The sequence below is a fragment of the Tyto alba genome, unplaced genomic scaffold (assembly GCF_018691265.1).
Source record: "Tyto alba isolate M040663 unplaced genomic scaffold, T.alba_DEE_v4.0 Super-Scaffold_2, whole genome shotgun sequence".
Classification (NCBI taxonomy): domain Eukaryota; kingdom Metazoa; phylum Chordata; class Aves; order Strigiformes; family Tytonidae; genus Tyto; species Tyto alba.
In genome coordinates, this window is record NW_024881282.1 from 21,531,363 (window position 1) to 21,543,969 (window position 12,607).

The following is a 12,607-nucleotide window of genomic DNA, read 5'->3' on the forward strand; positions in this document are numbered from 1 at the left end:
ACCCCACTGATATCACTTCATGTGCTTTTTGCTAGTAAAAGGAGTCTAATATCTTTTTACTAGAAAAGCTGCAAGGAAAAATCGTAAATATGCCAGTCACTTTGTTGTGTATGCTGGTGGAGAAATCTCGCCTTTGCTTCCCAGAAATGGTGTGAAGAACATCTGGAAAAATTGATAAAAAGACTCTGAAACCTCAAAAATCAAAATACACCTCTCCCCTCTTCAACCTCATTTTACACTCAGCTGCTCTGGACGGGCCGGATTCAGATCACAGTCACGCGTACCCTGAGTAAATACGCTGAAGTCAACACATCCATGAAACAAGAATTTGGCTCAAAACATCCAATGCTGTTTAACCAGTTGAAAACACAAGACCGAGTGTTTCAAATAAGATTCATTGTACCTGCTCATAGGAAGGGGCCTTACTGGCACGGTCTCCCTATTCAAGTAGATGTAACTTGAAATGCATCAATAAAGAGACAAAGTGCTTTGAAATATAATGAGCCCAAGCCTCGTTCCTCTTGATCTTAATGAAAAAGCTTGCTTCTTCCTCGGGAACCATGAGATAAGGTCCTCAGATCATTCATGGGTTTAAGAGAAAAGTTAAGTCTGTTTTACCATTTCTGCTTCTGCCAGTGTGAGGCTGAGGGCTCTGCCACTCTCCGGCTCCAGCCACAGCCAGAAGTCTGAGTCAGGTTTCCCACGTTCTCCTCTTGCTCCTCCCCAGAGACCTGTGGAGTGGGCAAGTCTCCACCAGTACCCGTGTCAGCTCACCGGCCGAAATGAGATAGGCATCTGCCCTCATCCACCAAATAAAACCGAGGCTAAAATAAATAAGACATCTCACTTTCAGCGTGAGAGCTGGTCACGCACATTTCACTAAAACAACAGAGTTAGATTTGGTGAGAAGCACTTAAATGAAAGAACCTCCAACAGCACGTCTCCTTGTTGGCTGTAGACAGAGGAGATACTGTGGGGAACTGCTGTTTTAGGTACACTGAAAAACAGCATTTGTTTTATAAAATGGAAATGAAAAAAAAAAAAGACGTGGCTAGCTGTCATCAGTGGGTGTCTGAAAGCAGCAAGAGTAAAAGGGCATACTGAAAAATGCTGCACAAAAGCACACCACAGTGCTTCCTTGCTGCTCGCAGCTTTACCTCACTAGTTCTGTAGTCACTGCCCTTCATCTTTGTTAAAGACAAGACACTGACTCCCACTTTTCTGAGCAATTTGAAGAAATCCTTCGCAATACTTCAGTGATGCAGGCACTTTTCTGCAACACCCTAGACAGGTCCTTCAGCTCCTTGTAAAGTACGTAAATCCTGAAAGCTACATTTTTCTTCAGTATCGAATAATCTTCTAATCCCAGCCACCAACAGATTAAAAACAGAACACAGAAAATCAACCAAAAACCAACTTTCAAAGGGAGCTCTTTGGCAGTTCCATGACAGAGAAACCGTCCGAAACAGGAAATCTACTGTCACAGAGGGTGCTGCACACCTCTGCTTGTTCTCCATGAGTTGGTCAGTGGAGCAATAAAGTGACATGGGTTTCCAAAGTAAAGTTTGCTTTGGTCCCTAATCAGGCTTTCCTCCACCTGAACTCCTGCTGACTTCAATGAGAGGTTAGGTGGAGTGAAAAGTAAATGAGGACTTGAAGATTTGGCCCTTTATGAGTCAAAATTTAGTTGTAAACTTATTTAAAGTCACAAAAACCTCTGCAGCTGAACTCAATGCCACTTTCGAACACAAACCTGGAGAAAACCTGTTTGTTTTCTTTGTGTAAATCTTGCATGTTAACATGATTACGTCTGCTGGGCAGGTGTCTCCATATGTCCATGTTTGCTTTGGCACACAAGCTGCCCCTCTCACCTCTCCAAATTCATGTAAATTTAGTGTTAAATCCTGCCTTTTGTTACATGAGAGTGCCAGGGAGCCCCTCTCCCTTCCCGCACCACGGCTTGCTCACGTCGCAGCTGGGCTGGAGTCCAGCCCAGCACCGCCGGGTGCCAGGCTGGGGAGGGCAAGTGCAGGTACTCATCTTCCACAAGCAGGCAGGCGATCACGGCATGGGATCCATCACCACCCCCTTACCGCACACTCCCTCCTCTACCTCTCAAGCTACTTATGGAGTTGCCAGTTGTCCAGATCCTTGTTTCCCCCGATGAAATCCCCTGCTCCTGGAATCATCTGATTTTGTGATCACCCCAGTTTCCCTGAAAAGTTTTTAGGTCTCCGGATGAGATATATGGAGAAATGAAAAGATCACCCTTTACAGCTCAAAACAATACACTTGATAGAATCTCCAAGCGTCACTCTAACGTTCTTTGCAAGGTTTTGGGGACCCAGCTGTAGTGCTCAGGGTGCCGATACACTTCCCTGCGCAGATGAGATACTCCCTGATCTACCGCTCGCCTTGCTGTTTGCAAGGCAAAAATTTGCAGCTGCTTTTTGATATTGATACAATCAAATTCAATTTTAGAAACTGTTTAAAGGGGCTAAGATTCACAAGGATGTAATGAGCACTAGTGAAGACACCTTTTATTAACGTGGACAAATCTGTCCAGCAAGAACAGTTGGCAGGGTGAAGACCCTGTAAGACAGGATACACGTATTTAGGTATCAAGTGGCACATGCAGATCTCCCAGCACTCCTTCCCCAAGTGCACTGAGGACCCGGGTGCTGTCCTGCTCACTATTTACAGAAATTCAGCAGAGCCACAGCAAACTGTTGGCATCCCGTTGTGCAAGCCTAGATGCACTCACTGCTTTCTGGGCTCTGTGAATTGCTTTTTGTGTAGCAGATTAATCCTAAACATTCAGATCTTGCACCTCATTTTTTGTCTAAGGCCTAGGCAATGATAAAAGCAATTAGCTGCCTAAACCCCTCTCTTATCCGTAATTGGGTGTGATTTTTTTTGTTGTTTGTTTGTGAAAAACACTGAACAAAAATAGCATTTACTATGTGGGCCAGGAAAATAGACCCTGATGACAGCCAGCTCATCTTCCACAGCTGCCTGAACAAACCAACATCTAGTGGATATGTTTTCAGGAACAACTCCAACCAAGAGCTAACACTGTTACTTGGAGGTGACGGACGGACCCATGAAGTTTTAATGCAGCTCTCCACTTTCCATCAGAAATGAAAAGACTCTGGTGACTTTCCCTTCCTGCAGTGTCACATTGCCAGACACATCACCCCCAAGAGCAATGGAGCTGCACAGGAGAAGAGAGTAGTGCACACGTCTCAGCACTCATTTCCACTGGCTTCAAGAAAATATTAAAAAAATTAAAGAGCATGAACCAGAGAGGCCGTAACTGCAGAAAGTTCCCACTTTGCTTCTTTCTCACCCTCACCCTTACCTTTGGACAAGCACATGATTTCTAGCAGGTGTGAAAGAGCCAGGAGACACACAAAAGAGATAAAAGACAGAACAACTCTGAAGAGCACTCAGGAGGCCACATCACAAGCACAGCACACCAGCTCCTAGCAAGCAGAGGCACTCTACCATTATCTAGTTCACAGATGGACCACCCAGAAAATCTGGAGGCAATTAGGAAGGAGAACAAACAAATTCATGGAAAGAAGGGGGGAGGGAGAATGGGAAGGAGGGCCAGAAGGGATTCCTTACATCATCTCCATGCAAGCGTTTCGAGAATGAAGTGAAGCTATATGGAGGAGGAATGCAGATGAAAGAGTTTGCAGTGAGAATGCAATAAAATAAAAGGCTACGAAAACATGTAGCATATGAATGAATTACAACATGGCCGTTAAATTTACAGAAAGTCAGGACAGTGTGTAAACAGATAAGAAACCCATCAAGTTCTTGGAGACACATACACACACACATATAAACAGATCAAATGCTAACTGTCTCTCTCGCTATTAACAGTATGTCAGCCCACCCTGCAACCCAGGGATTCATCGGGCGAAAGGCTGACACTCTCTCCTCTCTGGCTGGCAATAACTGGCACTAAATACTGGCAGCAAAACACAAATGCTACAAACCAACACCAGTGCAAATTTACATCCTATGCATGGACAGGAAGCACAGCAACAGCCAAGAGGCTCATACTATCAGAGCTGCATGCCTGGCAACAGCCAGTTTTCTGCTGGCCTGGATTCCACTTACCCGGCATCTAATCAGCCAGCACCTCACAACACAAAGTCACACTTCTTGCCTGGGAGGCTGACCTGGTTTTGGTATCAAGCGCTTTGGCTTTAACTGACTTCAAGGTGACTATTCAGCCCTCCAGAAACAAGGCCCAGTTTTTAATTGAATGCCTGATTTCAGGCATCTTTGATGGCTTTAATTGTGGCATAGATGGTTGCTTTTGTTGACCAGTACTGCAAAGTTTGCTTTTTCTTTTTAAATGATTTGATGTGCAGTTCGCGACTTTTGCAAGCAAGCACAATTTATGCACTGTGTTTTATAGGAACCAAAAGTCACAGCAGAAAAATGACTCAAAATAAAAACTGAACATACCAAATGTTTTGAAGTGATCTTAATCAATAACACTGTGTTTACTTTGTCTTGGCCTCTGAGAGGCAAATTCTGGTCGCTAAGGACATCTTATAAACATATTAAAGTTCACACAAGCACTTCTTAAAGTTTTTTAGTTTACTAGAATCTTGGTAAACTCGCTTCCTGATAATTTTCCCTAAAAATAGTGCTTATTAACTCACGAGTTCAGTCGAAAAAATCTACTATCCGCTCCTCTTAGCAGCAGCTACAATATGGCAATTAGTTTACCTTAGAATAGACATCAAAGGCTCAAAGGATGACCCTGCCCCAGAAGAACAAAATCTTTTAAAAGCCCCATTCCACTCAGTTTGCTAGTTTATAAGGTTTGCTAAAATCCAGTTTAATGATCATGTAGTTTCTTAGCAAGTCATGTGGTGCCATATTGTGTAAGGAACAGAAGAGTTAGTTCGAAAACCTTTTTGAACTTGGGGAGCTTTTCCGACCAGCTGATGCAGAACCACATTCTGAGACGGTAAATGAAACTGTTGGATGCAAAAGCCTCACTATGATTTTCTTTAGCTTCTTTCAGAAGAGACAAAAATTCCCACACAACACATACTCTCCCCTTACAATGCAAGATTCAATAATAGCAATATGTTCAAGTCCATATGGTGTGGATGTAAGGGAGAGGCACAACGAGAATCTGAAAACCCTGAAAGCAGGGGCCTGTAAACAGCAGTGGAAAAAAGCAGAAGCATAAAGAAACCCTGTAAGGTGAGACCGAATGAAGTTTTAGGGCACACTGGATTAGCCAGTTCTTTTAGCTACAGTCTTCATATCCTGAGTTGCAGACAGTTCCATTCCCCGACATGGTTATCAGATTGACTTTTTTTTTTTTTTTTTTCTTTTTTTTAATGACATACAACCAAGTCCTTTCAAAACCAGTCTGGCCCAGTGGCCAGATAGCAGCACTACAAGTTACCAGGCAGGGGACTGAGCTGTAGTTTCCAATACAGCCTCACAGCAATAACACAGGAGAAATGAAACTGGAAGGGCTGATTTCAGTGGGAGGAAAACAGATATGAAAAGGAACAACAATAAATAAATAACTCTCGAAAAAAGTCTTCTTGCCCTGTCTGGAATCACATTTGAATGGTGAATGAGAAACAGGGAGGGAAAAGAACAGGAAGGGTCTATTTTAAACATTAGCATAGACTTGCCCCACCTCTTTCCGTTACTATCACGAAGCATGGCTTTTCCCAGCTCTCTCGTCTTCATCTCCAACTCCTGAACTTGCTCCAGTAAAGTTTTATGGTAGGTATGCTTGGCCCTGTACCACAAAGGAAAGACAAACAGAAAAACAAAACAAAGAAGCCATGTGAACATTTGTTTTGCTACAAAACACCAGCTTTACCTCTCAGATGAGAGGTGCAGATCCTTCCCTTGAAGGATTTGGGAAAAAGGCACAGTGTATGCATGCCAGTTCAGGTTCACAATAGCTGGGAAATATTACATAAGAAATGAGAAATTAGAAGGACGTCAAATCTAGTAGAGCTCAGCTGCTTCAACAGAACACTCGAAATCTAACCAAGCAGCAAAGCTACGGGACTACGGAGACCTGACACCACTGCTGTGGGACTGCCCAGGACCCCAGCATTCAGACAAAAGAGCTGGGATTCATTGAATATTCATGGCAGTAAAACAGGATTCTACTCTGTCTTTTGAGCTATGCGTGGCACTACTCTGAAAACCTGAGGAGAGTCTCAGATAATAATTGCCATTCAAGCCCTTTTATTTTCATTTATCGGTCTCACATGACTCGGAAAGGCACTTCTGTCCCCAATGAGCTTTCAAGTGACAGTAACAAGACTGGCTGTGTCCTATTTTCTTGGCTTGGGGATTCAAAGAGCAATCCATATACCATATGTGCAATCAAAATTTGGAGAGCAATGTCCCCCAGGAAGAGACTCGGGCCTCTTTTCCTCCCAGTTTCACCTACTGCTCCAGCGCTATTATACCTAAACAACATTGATATAAGGAGAGAATCTAGTCCCCTCTGTCTTGACATGTACAAAGCAATAATACAAAACACAGGGATCTCTCTGCAATGTGCAGTTTCTGATCAGCTTCCTCTTTTGTGTCACTTAAAGGAGGGTAAGTATCCCATGAGATAATACTGATTTGCATGTGACTGCACAGTAAGCCTGAAAACAAGATGGAGCCAAGTCAGTTGAGACACCACTTGCTTCATGGCATTAAAATAATATTCTTCAACTCCAGAGATGGCAAAAATTTCTTTACAAGTTTTATAAACATCTTACATGCACACACTATAATCTTTAAGCAATGATATAAAACAATGTCAAACTCCCTCTAGCAGAAAAATAACAACTGGTGTATATGTAATTAAAATATAATGAAGATGCATTTACTTTTAAAAAGCATGATTCTTATTACTCCTTCCATGGGGAATAAGAAACAAAGACTACAAAATCTTTGCTCATACTATTTTAGATGACAGTGCCTTGGTATTAATACTAGGTTATCCAAGTCCACTGGTCTTTGTGTTGCTGAATTAGGCCTCAAATGCCTCAAAATGAGAAGCAAAAATGAATGCTATTTTTCAAAACACAACTTCTGCATTTAAGAGGGAAAAAAAAGAGAACAACAAAAAATGAAGCGCAGCAAAATCTGGAGGTAAAGAGTATCAGAACATACTTAGAAGAGCACCCTATTAAAACAAACCATACAAGGTGTATGATTTGCAAGGGAACACCAACGTACTGTGACATAAGAGATAAGTAGCGAGGATATTTTTAAAATGCATAAAGTTTCAAGAATGTGAGAATACCAATAGCTACACAGAAATTAATTAGATTCAAGTTTCTATAACTAGTTAGGCTAATGATTAGACTGGTCTCCTCTTTAAAGAAGGGAAACTATAGTGATTAAAATAAGAAAGCTTTGAGCTATTAATTCTTGCAATCTTTATAGCTGACTTCACTATCACACTCTAATTTGAGTAAATACATGGGAATTTTGACCTTGAACTCACGTCTTACCTTTTAAGGAGGCCACATCTACTATTGCAATCTTGAAGACTGAGCATGTTTGGAACTTGTAAAATCCTTTATAACCCCTTTTCCCACAGACAAGAACACAGAAATTGCCAAGCTATTCAATCTCTCCCAAGTTTCCATGTTTATCTTGCCTTACACCATAGGAGATGAGAGATGTTTTACTTTTCCCTTAGAGCGAATACTGAATTAAAAATTTAACAGAATAGAGCCTGAGCAACAAAGTCCAATTAGAGCAGCACAGCACAAGGAGGCATTGCACTGATATTTCACAATATGGAAAAAATACTGTTGACCCAAAATTGTGGATACTGAATTATTTTGTAAGTAGTGTGAAATGATGAAACATATGGCCGCTGCTATGGCTGGGTATCCATAAAGCAACCATAAACCTGCAGGTAATTGTTATGCACTGAGTCACTGCTTCACTTGGAAGCAAGAGCATCCATGGAAGAGTCAGTGATTAAGTATTTATAAAAAGGGTCTGAGCTAACCTAATTCACATGTTTCTCCAAACACAAATACTAAAATACGGTATTACAATTGCCTCAGAGTCTGAGCTTGCTCCCATCAAAGTCAGCTGCAAATATTCCATGGACCGTTGACAACAGGACTGGATACTGCATGACTTTTTCACAACAGCACACTATTACCTTTAGATAAATAAAAAACCAGGTAGAAGTCTTAGCTTTTACCTCATACTTCACAAGTGGCATGAGATGCATAATCACTCCTCAATAAATTATGAGACTTTATGTTCGATGCTAGTATTCAGCTGAAATCTGATGCCATACATAAAGACAAACTCACCTTTCCCTCACACACTGGGATATTAAGATCATGGACTGTAAGAACAGGTAAAGGGTTATCTTTGTATTTTGGGTGGCCCTTCCCCTTCCAAGCCAGGGAAGTGTGTAGCTTCACTGTCCTAGGAGGATATGTAGGGGGTTCAGGAAGCCAGAATCTGCCAGGACGAAGTGTGGTTACATTCATAAACTTTTCTCAAACCTGATGACAGCTCTACTCTGGCTCATTATCCTCAACACCAGTTTAGGAGTCTTGAGCTCCAGGGACTGCAAGCGTGTGCAAGGATGGGAATTGCTCCTCATATCTCCTCTCTTATTTACACTGTGGAGCTGGCAAGGGCAACATGCCTCCTCCCCCATGGTAAAAAAGGTACCTGAAGATTTTGATAATGATTGGAAGGCTCAGGAAATTTTTCACTGTAACATAAAGTATCGAGATACCAATTATTAATAGATTTTTGCCCTCTTGCCTAATTTTGCTGGAATACATTCAGTGTTTTATGATTCCCACACAGCTGTGTGGCTCAGCTATTTTGAGACTTCCTAGCACCAGTGACAGGTATACCTGTGACATGTGCCAACTGTGAGGAAGCACTCACCTTATAAAGCTCTGTTCATTTCAATGGTAGCACAACTGGGACTTTTATAAGGCAAAAAAAGCAAATCCAAACCAAGCCACTGAATTCAGGGTAATGGACCAAAGTTAACAATGCGGTATTGCAGCCAAGTATTAATAATAAGCTTCCTTTGCTTTTTAGTGAGAGTTTTGCACATTTCCTTGATTCACTTAAAAAAAAAAAAAAGCCTGGAGCTGCAGAGAACATGGCACATAAGAGGTATGTTGACAACTGTAGCCAGCGCAACAAAGGGAATGTGTTAAGCTAGCTCTTGCTTCCAGCATTACAAGTTTTGATAGTGGATGCAGCACAGCAGTTTAGAAACAAAGATTTGTATGGGTTTGAAATACACTTTCCTATCGCTTTTAACCCTTAAGCACAAAACCTCTGTTTTTTAACCCTTCAAGACAAAAACCCTGTGCCGTATTTATGGTTTTCTGGCATCTTGTACTGAAATTAGGCATGTAGATTTTGGGTCATATGGATGCTCTTTCTGTGGACATATGCTTCATGTCCAAAAGAAACTGAAAGGGATAAATTCCATGACCATGAGAAGTCAGAGCTGCTGGAATTTTATGGCCAAAACCAGATTCTGCTGAATTACAGACAGAAATGTGGTGTAACCGCTGCTGTGGAAATGTGCCGGCTGATTTCCAGGGGCCTTGGGCTCAAGTTTTGAATGGCAAGCCTCTTGGAAAAGAAACAGACCTTTACTCCTTCCATATGGCAGTGCTGATAGCTGTGTCATTTCATTTATCCTAGTTAAAATGGTAATGGTGTTAATTTTTCAGTGATGGGTTAAAAAAAAAAAAAAAATGTCCTGCTCAGAGAACAGATTTTTTGTTTAATGTTGATAGGAGCCTCCTGTTTAAAGTCTGTTGAGAAAATATCAAACATACACGTTTGTCTTGAGAGCTTCACAATCTCTGTACATTCTTGGTCTGAACCACTGAAGGGATTATGTTGCTGAGATTTCTCTAAGAAACACTAAAGAACAGGCTGAGTCAGTAACAAAGTTTTAAATGAGTAATAGCTGAGGATGAGCCTGCCTTGGTCTGGTCTATTTCATAATTTTGAGTAATTTCTGCTAAGAACTGATAAAAACAGAGGACAACTTTGGGACATTCAACTACCATGAAAACATTGCAAAAACTAAAGCATAACCTTGGACACCTAAAATATATATTTGATCCCCAACGCTGCAAACAGTTCAGCTCCTATTTAGCTTTAATCACAAAAGTACTCCCACTGACTTCTAAGCAGGTAATTTTAAATAATGCCTGACACAGAAGCAGGGCCTGTTATGCTAAATAAATTCTAAGATTTTTTTTTTTTTCCTCAGAGCTTTAAAAAGCAGGTCCTAGACACAGTTAAATACCTAAATTTAAACATTTTGGCCTCATCTTTAGAATTATAAAATAATTTTCAATTGGAGAATTTTAATGAGTGTAACAAAAAAACCTCTCTAGTGTGCTAGACTATTAAATCATGGTTTGGCCTCAACAGACATTTTACATTATGATGCCTAGTTTTAATTTTAGCAGTGTAGCTTGTAAAAACTAATCTGAGGAAGAAAATAGGAAAATATTTAAGAAGTACTTACTGATTGGTAGGTTTTCCTACTACCAGTTTAATTTAGCTGTGCTATCAACCCCATTGGAAGAAAATATTCAGATATATGTGTATGACCGGATTTATTATTTTATGCCAGTGTTTGAAATGTACCTATGTTTGGGAAACTTTCTGCTTTTCTCAGTATTTTCTGCATCTCTCTGTAGAGAAGATTGGTGGACTTGGCAATGCTATGTTTACGGTTGGACTCAATCTTAAAGGTCTTTTCCAACGTAACTGATTCTACGATTCTAAGAAACTTTGTCGGCTGACTGACAGCTCATTCCTGGAGCGAAGTGTTACGTGTTATGATGCTTTCACATCGCGCCTTTGTGACAAGTGACAAGCTAACCTATATCCCCTCTTCACTCCAGCTAGGATCTGCCTTTTTGCCCCAGAGCTGGAATGCCCTGGATCCTCCCTGCATGGGGTTATTGCATGTCCATGTATAGCAAAACCTTTTTTGCTGTAACACAGCTTTACAAGGGAAAGGATGAAAGCTTTGGTGCTCAAGACACTTAAAAGCAAGCTGAACATAACACTGGAAATTCTAAATTAAAATGATACTTCTGCATTTCAAATTGCAAGGGCAGAGGAGGCAAGTTGCTTGTCTTTAAATCAAAGTTATTGAAATTGCTTGCCTGCTGCAATACTTTGAAACCACAGAGTTTTGAGAGAAGGTGATTACACAGGTTTGTACTTTACAATGGTTGTTCCTCCTCTCTGGGCAGGGAAGGAATCACTAAGACTGTACTTCAACCACAGAGTATTGCTCTTCTCTCAGGTAAGTCTTGGAAGACCCACTGTTGAGGGAGAACCTAAACAGCAGCTGACTGTGAGATCTGTGAGATTACTGGGTATGGATTAGAGAGCCACATTTTTACTTTCTACCTAACCTTAGTCGAATTGAATGAATGTAGGCATAGGAAATCTCTGATGTCTGATTTAAATTTGCCTTTAGGTAAAGGGGAGACAACACAAATAATCATAAGATGACACACCTTCATTACTCAGACAAGGCTGCCTCCTTCAGATTCAGAACTAACTATTCATCCTCTCACATCGCTGGTTGCACTGGCAGGTGAGAAATGACTCCCACTTTACTTTGCTCAGAGGTCTCCCAATGGAGTGTCACCATTTTGCATTCACTGAAAGGCTTTGTAGTTTTTTACAGAACAATACTGGACTGAGCAACACGTGCATACAGAATAATTCCGCAACATCAAGAGGACTGTTTCAGGACTTACGCTGTCCATGCCACGTCTTTAACAAGGCACGCAGTGGGCACGAGAAACAAGCCAAACCAGAAGTATCCACATCTTAAGACCATTCCAGCCTGTGAAGAAAACAAACAAATAAATCATGAATATTTTCAAGCCGTTACATGTTAAGTGGTTGTTTACAAGGAAAGGGCAGAGTGATGGCATCAAACACGTACTGCATCCATGATCTGGGTGGTGTTGAAATCTAGTGGTGGTGGTAACTCTCAACAACTCTTAACAGAAGCCAGGCCTATAATTAACATCCAGCAATGGCATTTCTCATTTCCATCATTCCTTAGAAATTTTCAAAAAGCATTTTGATCAAATCCTCCACCAATATTAATTTGTGGATCCAGGAACACACATTCTCACTCAAAGAAAAGCACCATAAGTATATTTAGCTTGCACTTTTGACTATCGTTTGTGCCATTTGCTCACTCTTTCTACCCACTGTTTTAGATCTCTGAGCAGCATCAAACTGACATTAAAAAAACCCCGACATTTCTCACTAAAAATGTTTCAGTCATATTTCACTTAAATAAAGCACTTCCTGTTCAAACTGCTGCTGCCTGAAACCCAGGGTGGGAAAGATTCACTCCTGTCCAACACAGATGGCTTTTTTTACAAACAAAAGAGCACAAAGTTTATATTTGCGTTTTTCTCATTGTTGTAATGCCTGAAGAAAAAAGCTCAGTAGGATTTGAGAAGGAAGATATATGGAAACCCCGCAAGTCCCACCATACACACATGGTTATGGAACAAAGTTCAAA

General features: G+C 41.0%; 1 protein-coding gene across 7 annotated transcripts in view; it reads right to left on the minus strand.

Moving 5' to 3' along the window:
- ATP8A2 (ATPase phospholipid transporting 8A2) overlaps nucleotides 1-12,607 on the minus strand; it is a 344,378-nt gene that overhangs the window by 25,331 nt on the left and 306,440 nt on the right. For all 7 annotated transcript variants that reach the window (XR_006165293.1, XM_042792247.1, XM_042792248.1 and 4 more), the window contains 2 exons: nucleotides 11,823-11,911; nucleotides 5,690-5,794 (listed from right to left, as the gene is read on the minus strand). Coding sequence is in view for 6 of the 7 variants with exons in the window: in XM_042792247.1 (XP_042648181.1) it covers nucleotides 5,690-5,794; nucleotides 11,823-11,911 (194 nt within the window). In the remaining variant the exon portion in view is untranslated. The remainder of the gene's footprint in view (nucleotides 1-5,689; nucleotides 5,795-11,822; nucleotides 11,912-12,607) is intronic.